The 11,493-nt window shown below is 39.5% G+C and overlaps 1 protein-coding gene across 2 annotated transcripts in view; it reads left to right on the forward strand.

Annotated features, from left to right (window-relative positions):
• The first annotated feature begins 839 nt into the window (after positions 1–839).
• The window catches only part of NUP107 (nucleoporin 107), a 52,711-nt gene continuing 42,057 nt past the window's right edge, over positions 840–11,493 (forward strand). The window contains exons 1-5 of one of the 2 annotated variants that reach the window (XM_024122926.3): positions 840–996; positions 2,737–2,828; positions 3,341–3,427; positions 4,073–4,191; positions 7,591–7,735. In XM_024122926.3, coding sequence (XP_023978694.1) covers positions 989–996; positions 2,737–2,828; positions 3,341–3,427; positions 4,073–4,191; positions 7,591–7,735 — 451 coding nt within the window. In that variant the 5' untranslated portion in view covers positions 840–988. The remainder of the gene's footprint in view (positions 997–2,736; positions 2,829–3,340; positions 3,428–4,072; positions 4,192–7,590; positions 7,736–11,493) is intronic. The other variant, XM_024122927.3, reaches the window with a different exon arrangement.

Consider the following 11,493-nt stretch of genomic DNA (forward strand, 5'->3'; position numbering starts at 1 on the left):
GTGGGATAGGGAGGGTGGGAGGGAGGGAGACGCAAGAGGGAAGAGATATGGGAACATATGTATATGTATAACTGATTCACTTTGTTGTAAAGCAGAAACTAACACACCATTGTAAAGCAGTTGTACTCCAATAAAGATGTTAAAAAAAAAAACAACAACAACCACGTCGTCTCAGCGGGAATTAGGTATGAAGAAGCCTTCCTAGAACGACATTTCCCAGGATTATAGTGGAATGTAAATGCCTAAGGCAAAAACTTCGACTGATTCCTTCAGGGCCAGAATATACTTTTTGCCTATCCTGCACTTTGAAATAGAGGGCAATACCAACATCTTTTATGCTTTTTTAAGACAGGTGATCCTTTTCTCCTTAATAGGGAAAAATACCAAGTAAAGAACAGATAGCCATTATGGAAAACAATTTCAAAAACTGTAGGGGGTTTACACTACATTTCAAACAAGGTGAGTACAGTAAGAGAGAGACAGAGCCCCCCGAGGTGTAGCGCAGAGATTGCACGTCAGAATTCCAGGTCCAGGCTGTTTCTGACAGAGAATACCAGGAAATGACTTCACATTTTTCTAGACTTATCAATATACGTCAAGTATCCCAGCAGGATAACCCCGGCGCCTGGACCACGCCCATAAATGCCAGTCAAGCAAAGTGGCGGCCGCACAGCCTTGCGAAACGGTCAGGCCTCGCCCCCTTCCCCGCCCCGGTCCTGCCCCGCCCCGCCCAGGGACGTCAACCGTTGGCACACCTTTGCGCCTGCGCAGACCGGACAAGTGGCGGCAGGAGAAAGAAGTTGCGCATGCGCCGAATGAGAACGTTGTTGCTTCTCCACTCCTGTCTCTCGCCTCTTTTTTCTACAGCGGCTTAGCGAGGACGTGCCTCCGGGTCAAAGGGTTTGCTTCCGGAGAGCGGGAAGGCCGAAACGCGGCGGCTAAGCTGGAACTGAGTTTTCAAGGTTCTCGGTGGGAGAAGGCTATAGCCATGGACAGGTCAGTTCTGGTGGTGACGGCAGAGCCCGGACACTTGTCCCTCCAGGGTGTTGGAGGAACGAAACAGGTGAAACCCGACTCCCAGAGGAAGCCGACGAGGGCCCGGGTGCTGACCCTAGGACTGCTTTTCCGGGCTGGGGGACTGCAGCTGATGGAAGAAAGGCCGCTTGGGTCGGGAAGGGATACGGCTAATGATAATCTCCTGATTCCCACGGCGGCTCTGCCATCTACTCACTTTCGCGCAACATTTTTCGCTCCTGGGGTGGGCGAGGTAGGAGGTGGCCCGGCATTCGAGATGCTGAGTGACCTGCCCGAGATCACAGAGCCAGTCAGTGATGGAACAGGGATGTCAGCCCAGACTTTCTGATTACAGTTTCCAGCATCAGATAGTTATTGAATTCTTTCTATGACCCTGGCACTATGCCAAGCACCTGCGTAAAAGATGCGTTATTCAAGCTTCTTGGCCTCAGGGGAATGTGTAGTGGAGGAGACAGCCGAGCAGTACAGAGTGATAAGGGTTTTGTACTGCTCTGTGGGAAAAGAAATGGGGAGCAATGAAGTCTCCCTGTCATGGGAGGTATCAGGAAGACCTCTCAAAGGAGAATACTTTTTAGTTGGTGTTTGAATAGTAGCAGTAGCCTACACTGAGTAACTTAAACGCTTTAAATATATTATTAGCTAATTTAATCTTTCTAACAATCCTGTGAGGATAGCTACTGTGATCCTCTTTTTACACCTTACATTGGGGCAAAAAAAGATTAAGGAACTTGGTCAGTTAGGAAGCTAACAAATAGAAGAACCAAGTTGCCAACCTGGATCTGTGTGTCTCTAGACTCCAGGAGGCTGTTTGATGAGTAAGTATTCACCAGGTAGACCAAGGGGGCAAATGTAGGCCTCTGTAAAAGAAGCAACATGTACAAAGGTGTAAGGATATGAAAGCGTAGCTGAATGGTCACATGCAGTGTATGTTTGTATGGAGTGATGTTTTGGCTGAATATAAGGCTGAACTGGTAAGCTGGGGTCAGATTGTAAAAACCATGCTAGGAAATTTGGACTTGATTCTGTAGGCCAGAGATAGCTATCTGAAGATTTTCAAGTGGAGGAAATGCATATTAGATTCTTATCTTAAGATACAGGCCTCTTAATTCGCACAATTTATTTTCTAGACTTTGGGCAGAGAATGACAAGGGCATTGTGATTACAGTAGTGCCGAGACAGGAGACACCCTTAGTGTAGTCTGGGGAGAAAAAACTTGAAGGATGATTTCTCTCCAATTTACTAGATTTCTTTTTTACTTAGCCTCCCAAGTCACCAGCTTAAATAGTAGTATCCAGGGTTTGAAGTATTTTGGAAACTACAGCAGATCCTTTTAAGAGTTCCTGCAGTTTTAGGGACCTCAATCCAAAGAGGAAAGGTTTACCTTCATGAAGCAGTTATGTAAAACAGTGTTATAATATAGATTTAGATTCCACGTGTTAAAATAATTCCATAGGAGAAAATAACAAGTAAGTATTAGAAAGTCAAAGAAGTCTTTGTGCAGGTAAAACCTGAGCAGGACTTTGAGGGATAAGCAGGATTTGGAGCCAGAGGGGCATTGTCAACAAAAGTATCCGACTTGGCTACTGGGATGATCTGCATCTTGACTGACTTAGGATCCTTTGGTCCAGTCATGATGATAAAGTTTTTTTGCAAATGCTACATTCTCATTTCATTCACATGAGCTTGATTATGCCATTTTAGGAGTGGCTTTGGAGAGATGTCATCTCCTGTGATCCGGGAGGCAGAGGTGACTCGGACTGCACGAAAACAGAGTGCTCAAAAAAGAGTTTTAAGTATCCTTTGCATTTTAAGCATGATTATAAAAATTGCAACATGTTTGGAATCAGGATTATAGACTTTTCTTTTTATGAGCGATATTAAACACTAGCTATAATAATAAAATGCTATGAACATTAGTTTTAGTTAGTTTTTTTAACTTCCCAGATGTGTTATTTTGTAAGTATAATGCTGAAATTCAGTGAGATTCATGTTTCCCTGAAAATAAGGATGTTCCATTTTACTGCTAACCATCATACTGTGGATAGCTTCTGCTGAGATTAGATTTTTTTTATTATTTGAAATCTGACTAACAACTTTTAGTTCAATGTGTAGTAACCTAAGATTGTTAACTGAGAATTTAAAGGGGAGAGGGAATTATTTACTCTTTGCATAGAAAATATGGTAGCCATAAAATACCTTGCCCTTGAAAAATGTATTCACATATTTTGTATAGTGTAAATATGGTTCATTCTAACTTTGATGGTGTCTTTTCTACATGAAAAACTTTTCTTAACTTTTCCTGTAGTTCGGGCATCCCAAGATGAAATTTTTGCTAATACTACACCAAGAAACCAGGTTATTCCTCGAACTCCCAGCTCATTTCGACAATCTTGTAAGATTTTTCTTTTTGCTTTTAAAGCATTTAATAATGATAACAATAATAGCAACTAATACCATAATATATATTATATTTTATCAATTATCTTTAATTAAGAACAAATAATAATGATTGCAGTTACTATTTGTTGAACTCTTACCATGTGTAAATCACTGTTCTTTACATAAATGCATACTAACTATGACATAGGTATTATCTCTATTTTGCCAAGACTGAATGTGAGACTTAGAGAAGTTGATTAACGCAGATAACGTAGCTAGGTATGTATGTAAGTAATGGAACCAAAATTCGAACCATAATCTGCTTACTCCAGGGCCCATGTCCTCTATACTATAATGTGCTTTATAAAATTAGAATTTGGCAAATTCATGGACTCATTAATGTCCCTTTTTTTATGCTCAGTTATGCTATAATGAAAGCATCTCTGTTTTTCCTTGGTGGGCTCAGTAGTACCAAAAATTCATATTTAGAAAAATAAGTTGAATCTTCATATGATGGAAATGTTAATACTGAAAGTATTTATTTGATTAGAATCTAAATAATTGAAAAGTGAAAATTATTCTTTATTGTTTGTTTGCTTGTTTTCTTCCATGATCAAGGCTCACGCATTTCAAATTCTTTTTACTAACCTCTTCCTAGTAGTTACTCCAACAAACCGAAGCTTACTAAGGCAGCCAGATGTTTTCTGCCTTCTTGGAACTGGAGGGAGGTCTCCTCGGCTTACACAGTCTTCGGGGTTCTTGGGAAATCTGTCTATGGTATGTAGAAAGATGGGGCTGAAATTTTCTTCCTTTTTATTAACGTAAGATATTTAGCTTAAAAGCTTTTAATGAGAATTGAAATCTTATTTGTCATAAAGTAATTCGGTTATGTTAATTGAAATCAGTTTTTGATTAGAAAGACTTTCAGAAAACTGAGACCCTTAGCATACTCATGTCATAGGTGGAAACTGTGGCACCAGCGGCAGTTAGTTGCTGACAGAATGTGTTAATCTGACAGTTTGCTGCTCAGAATAAATCAATTCCAATTGGTTGCTATTGGTATAAAAGCTGAGCCCAAGAAGCATAGAAGAGAAGGAAGCCAGGAGTAATCAGTGAAGACTGTCATAAGGAAGGAGGACAAAGCATTAAAGGAAAGACGAGAAAATTTTGGGAGAAGTAGATGAGACGCTCTTTAGGAATCACTATGGTACAATATTTAAAATAGCAAAAGAAATGTCTTATAAACTGTGATACAGAATGACTTGACCTAGGTGCTTAAAATACCCTATAGAAAAAGAAAGAATTGTATCTAACTGAGAAGAAGAAAATGGAAGACTTTTGTTGGAGTAGTAGAGTATTATGGCCCATTTAGTTCCAAAAACAAGATAAAAATGGCTCTTTATTTGGCTCTGTGCTTATTAAAAAGAGGTTTTGCATGTTAAACCTCTCCTTGTCTTAGAAGGTTAAATCGATCTTAGCAATATTTATTGCAGTCTTATGAATTTTTAGAGTGTTAATATCTAACAGTGATCTAGTCATTGAACAGTTTTACTTTGCTTATGAAACTGGTTTATTGTGGCAATGTTTATTCTTATTCTTCTTAAAAACGTGAGTGAATTGACTGCTTCTGGGTTTAAGCAAAAGAAGATGAGTTTTATTATTTACTGCTTCAAAACTGCAAGATTAATAGTAAAATTGTTACTCTTTTAAAGGGCAGGATAGAATAAATATGTATTGATTATTACAAAATGTTTGGAAATTACTTTGTAGTCAAAGATATTGTCTTGATTTGTTTTGCCTATTTTATTTTATTTTTAAATATTTATTTATTTTCCTTATTGTTTTGGCTGCTTCGGGTCTTAATTGGGGCACACGGGGTTTTCGTTGAGGCATGTGGGATCTTTTCTTTACGGCGTGTGGTCTCTTTGTTACAGTGCACGGGTTTTCTCTCTCTAGGTGTGGTGCGCGGGCTCCAGGGTGCGTGGGCTTTGTAGTTGTGGCGTGCGGGCTCTCTAGTTGAGGCGCGAGAGCTCAATAGTTGTGCTGCATGGGCTTAGTTGCCCTGTGGCATGTGGGATCTTAGTTCCCTGACCAAGGATCAAACCCACATCCCCTGCATTGGAAAGTGGATTCTTTACCACTGGACCACCAGGGAAGTCCCTGTTTTGCCAGTTTTAATATCAGTTGTGAGAAGTGGTCTTAGATAGCCCTGAAGGAAGTACAGTTATTTGCTATGTTGATTTTACCATGTGTCTACCTGCCAAGATTTGGTTATGGACCAAAGTATTTTTCTGAATGCAGGATATCACTGCTGTGTAAGATTTTCAGTTTGATCTTTATAATAATGATGATAAGTATCCAGAAGGGAGTAAACTATCAATCAGTCTTCGGTAGCTGCAGCTAAGCTCTCCTCAGCCCTTAGTTACTACCTCACTAATATGTAGGGCCCCAGCACCCATCTTTAGCATTTTTCCTTGGGGAGACTGATTTAAAGGTACATTTTTATTGTTGCTCATGCCTGGATTTTAAGTAAAGGTAAATTTAAAAAGCTTTTTATTACTATTTTTTAATATGTCCAAAAATACAATAGTAGAGTAAGCCTTCATGAATTTATTGCCCACTTTCAACAGTTATCAGCATATGGCTGATCTTGTTTCATCTACACCCACAACCATTTCCCCCACATTATAGTTCCCAGATTTCATACCATTTTATCCCTAAATACTTCAGTAGGTATCTCTGAGACATAAGGATGCTTTCTTTAACATAAGTACAATATTGTTAACACATCTAACAGAGTACACACACACAGAGTAATTCCTTTATCATTTCAAATAGCCATTTTATGTGTACTTTTTTCATTACAATACGTATTTCATTAAGTGTTCATACTTCTTCAGTTGTGTCAAATTTTTTAAGTTGGTTTGTTCAAATCAGAATCCAGACAAGCTCAACACATTGCATTTGCTTGGTATGTCTCTTATTTTAGTCTGTAAGTTCCTCCATCATTCTTTTTTTCTTTACCATTTATTTGTTGTAGAAACTGGATCATTCATCCTGTACTATTTCCCAAAATTAAAAAATTGATTTGAACTAGTCCTAGAGCAATAGGACTAAAGCTGATATTAGTTTACTAATTAATATCAGCTTAAATATTACAAAATGGAATCTTTATTGGCTTTTTTTTTTTAAGTATGGAGTAGTACAAAGAAGAAAACAAAAAAGTTGGGACTGGGACTTCCCTGGTGGTGCAGTGGTTAAGAATCTGCTTGCCAGTACAGGGGACACAGGTTTGATCCCTGGTCCCAGAAGATCCCACATGCTGCGGAGCAACTAAGCCCACGCGCCACAACTACTGAGCTTGCGCTCTAGGGCCTGCGAGCCACAACTACTGAGCCCATGAGCCACAACTGCTGAGCTCGTGAGCCACAACTACTGAGCCCTCGAGCCACAACTACTGAAGCCCGCGTGCCTAGAGACTGTGCTCTGCAACAAGAGAAGCCACCATTCCCTGGTGGCGCAGTGGTTGGGAGTCCACCTGCCGATGCAGGGGACACAGGTTCGTGCCCTGATCCGGGAAGATCCCACATGCCGCGGAGCGGCTAGGCCCGAGAGCCATGGCCGCTGAGCCTGCGCGTCCGGAGCCTGTGCTCCACAACGGGAGAGGCCACAACAGTGAGAGGCCCACATACCGCAAAAAAAAAAAGAAAAAAAAAAAAATCGAAGCCACCACAATGAGAAATCCATGCACCGCAACAAAGAGTAGCCCCCTCGCCGCAACTAGAAAAAGCCTGTGCGCAGCAAGGAAGACCCAGCGCAGCCAAAAATAAATAAATAAATAAATAATTTTTTTTAAAAAAAGAAGGAATATACTGCCTTTAAAGAAAAAAAAACCCACCAGGACTTCCTTGGCAGTCCAGTGGTTAAGACTCCAAGCTCCCAACGCAGGGGGCGCAGGTTCAATCCCTGGTCGGGGAACTAAGATCCCACATACCTCATGGCATGGCCAAAAAAAAAAAAGCCATGATTTCCTTAATACAATGGCCCCATGACTCTCTTTTAAAAGTGAAAAACACATACCTATGGTCTTTAAAAGATTTTAATAGTATTAAAGTCTTTATTCACTCAGCAGCAATAACCACATTACTTTTCTGTATCTTCCTTTTATTTTTTCAGGTAACTAATCTGGATGACAGTAATTGGGCCGCTGCATTCTCATCACAGCGTGCAGGGCTCTTCACAAACACAGAGCCCCACAGTGTAACAGAGGATGTAACTCTCAGTGCTGTTATGTTACGGGAGGATGATCCTGGAGAAGCTGGTAAAACTTCATTTGTAATACAGTAGCTTGTCGTTTTACTAAGATCAGGGAAATTATCTCCTATTCCTGAACATCATTAAAAAATATTTTTTGTTAAGCCAACTAGTTATGGTAATGCTATGACATTTGATGTAGTAGCTCTAGAAGGTTGAGAACCTCACGTTAGTTCTCAGTTGGAGCGGCATTTTGCCCTTTAATCTTTCAGTATAAGTAGTAGCCTGTTAGGTTATTAGCCTAGTCTCTAATATTTTTATTCTTTCCATATTTGTGCTGTTGAAAGAGCTTCTCTTTTTCTTTTGGTTTAATTTTTATCTGACATTGTTGACGTGTTTTATTTGGCCTGGATGCTAGTGTTGTTTCTACAAATAGTACTGTGACTATTCTAACTTTACGTTGGTTATTACTATTCCCTTTTGGAAAAAAAATTTGCTTTTAGTGTCTCTGTACCTGCACATTATGACATAGGTTCTTCTTCATTTTATCATTATAAACTAACATATATGAGTGCTAGTCAGTATGCTTACTACTGTATGAACACTACTTTCATGGTCCATTAAATAGATACAGTAACTGTTTCCATTTTCAGGGAGAGGAAACTGCTGCTCAAAAAGATTTAAGTAACCTGTTTGAGCTCACCTGGCTAGGAAGTGATGGCACCAGGATTTGAAACTAAGCAGTTTGATTCCAGAGCCCTTCTCTCTCTCTCTTTTTTTCCTAATAAATTTATTTATTTATTTATTTATTTATTTTTGGCCGTGTTGGTTCAAACCAGGTTTCTCTCGTCGCGTCGAGCAGGGGCTACTCTTTGTTTCAGTGCGTGGGCTTCTCATTGCAGTGGCTTCTCTTGTTGTGGAGCATGGGCCCTAGGCGCGCAGGCTTCAGTACGTGCAGCATGCGGGCTCAGTAGTTGTGGCTTGCAGGCTCTAGAGCGCAGGCTCAGTCGTTGTGGCGCACGGACTTAGTTGCTCCGCGGCACGTGGGATCTTCCCAGACCAGGGCTCGAACCTGTGTCCCCTGCATTGACAGGTGTATTCTTAACTACTGCATCGCCAGGGAAGTCCCAGAGCCCTTCTCTTAACACTCTGGTGACCACTGCTTCTTTGTAGTATTTGCCAGTTATAAGTACTCAAATATTGAGTGACTCAAAAGTACTTTGTACTTAATCTATGAAAAATTTCATTTTTAGTATGAACCATGGCTGAGGCCTTAAAAATTATACAGTATTGTAGTAGAGTGTATGTATTTTCCCTGAGTAAAACATGTCATTTTAGTATCTGTTACAACTTTCTCAGCTACTTTGTTATGGTGTACTTAAAATATAATTCACATGTTTCAAAATTTGGCTCATGGTTTTGTAATAATGGTCTACAGACTACTGAATAATACATTTTGGAATCTTTAAAGACTTGTAGGTAACAAAAGACAAAATAAATTGGACTACATCAAAATATGTGTCAAAAGAACAATCAGTAGAGTGAAAAGGCAACCCACAGAGTGGGAGAATATATTTGCAAATCATATATCTCATAAGAGATTAATATTCAGTATGTAGAAAGAACTCCTACAACTCAACAATAACAGAAAACAAACAACTCAGTTGAAAAATGGACAGAGGACTTGAATAGACATTTCTCCAAAGAAGATATAAAAGTAGGCAATAAGCACATGAAAATTTGCTCAACGTCAGTAATGTTGCATTATTAAGTAATAATTTGCATTAAGGAAATGCAAATCAAAACCACGAGACACCACCTGAACCCATTAGGATGGCTACTGTCAGAAAAACTCACAAAAACAGAAAAACTCCAAACAAACAGAAAGTAACAAATGTTGACAAGGATGTGGAGAAATTGGAGCTCTTATACATTGTTGGTGGGAATGTGAAATGGTAAACAGTGGTGGTTCCTCAAAAAATTAAAAATAGAGTTACCGTATGATTTAGCAATTCTACCTCTGGCTATATACCCAAAAGAAGTGAAAACAGGATTTTAAAGAGATTTGTGTTCCCTCATTTATAGCCCCATTATTCATAATGGCTAAAAGGTAGAAGCAACCCAAATGTCCATTGATGGATGAAGGATAAACAAAATGTGGTATATGCTTACAGTGGCATATAATTCAGACACATGCTACAACATGAATGTACTTTGAGGACATTACGCTAAATGAAATAAACCAGTGGCATAGGGACAAATATTGTATGATTCCACATATGTGGGGCACCTAGAGTAGTGAAACTCATAGACATAGAAAGTAGAAAAATGGTTGCCAAGGTCTAGGGAAAGGGGAGAATGGGGAGTTATAGTTTTAGGATTTTTTTTTTTTCTTTTTTTTTTGAGGTATAATTGACATAACATTCTGTAAGTTTAAGGTGTATAACATATTGCTTTGATACACTTGTATTTTATTAGTGTTAGCTAACACCTCCATCATACTTTCACATCACATAATTATGATTTCTGTGGTGAGACCATTTAAGATCTAGTCTCCTACCAACTTTCAACTATGTAATACAGATTTATTGATTATAGTCAATGCTGTGCATTAGATTTCTAGAATTTACTCATCTTCTAACTGCAAATTTGTACCCTTTAACCAACATCTCTCAATTCCCCCACCCTCTAGCCCCTGGAAACCAACATTCCACTTTCTATTTCTATGAGTTTGGCATTTTTAGATTCCTCATGAGTGATATAGTACAGTATTTGTCTCTCTCTGTCAGATTTATCTTACTTAATGCCTTCAGGGTCTATCCAGGGTCTATCCTGTCACAAATAGCAGGATCGCTTTCTTTCTCATGGCTGAATAATATTCTGTTGTATATATATATACTACTTCTTTATCCATTTATCCGGTGATGGACACTTGGGTTTTTTCCCTGTCTTGGCTATTGTGAATAATGCCGCAGTAAGTGTGGAAGTACAGATACCTTTTTGAAAGCCTGTTTTCATTTCCCTTGAATATACCCGGAAGTGGTATTGCTGGATCATATGGTAGTTCTATTTTTAATTTTTTGAGGAACCTCCATACTGTTTTCCATAGTGGCTGAACCAGTTTACATTCTCATCAATAGTGCACAAAGGTTCCCTTTTCTCCACATCTTCACCAACACTTGTTATTTCTTGTGTTATTGATGATAGCCATTCTAACAGATGTGAGGTGATATCTCATTGTAGTTTTGATTTGTATTTCCCTGATGATTAGCAATGTTGAGCATCTTTTCAGGTACCTGTTGGCCATTTGTATGTCTTTGGAGGAATGTCTGTTCAATTCCTCTGCCCATTTTTAAATTGGATTGTTTGTTTTTGTTTGTCAGATTTTTTTGTGTGTGTGTGGTACGCGGGCCTCTCACTGTTGTGGCCTCTCCCGTTGTGGAGCACAGGCTCCGGACGCACAGGCTCATGGGCCATGGCTCATGGGCCCAGCCACTCCGCGGCGTGTGGGATCTTCCCGGACTGGGGCACGAACCCGTGTCCTCTGCATCGGCAGGCGAATTCTCAACCACTGCGCCACAGGGGAAGCCCTGGATTGTTTGTTTTTGAATTTTATGAATTCTTTATATATTTTGGAGATTAACTTCTTATCAGGTATATAGTTTGCAAATATCTTCTCTCATTCCATAGGTTGCCATTTCATTTTTTTTTTAAACATCTTTATTGGAGTATAATTGCTTTACATTGGTGTGTTAGTTTCTGCTTTACAACAAAGTGAATCAGTTATACATATACATATGTTCCCATATCTCTTCCCTCTTGCGT

This window comes from Physeter macrocephalus, chromosome 6 (genome assembly GCF_002837175.3).
Source record: "Physeter macrocephalus isolate SW-GA chromosome 6, ASM283717v5, whole genome shotgun sequence".
Classification (NCBI taxonomy): domain Eukaryota; kingdom Metazoa; phylum Chordata; class Mammalia; order Artiodactyla; family Physeteridae; genus Physeter; species Physeter macrocephalus.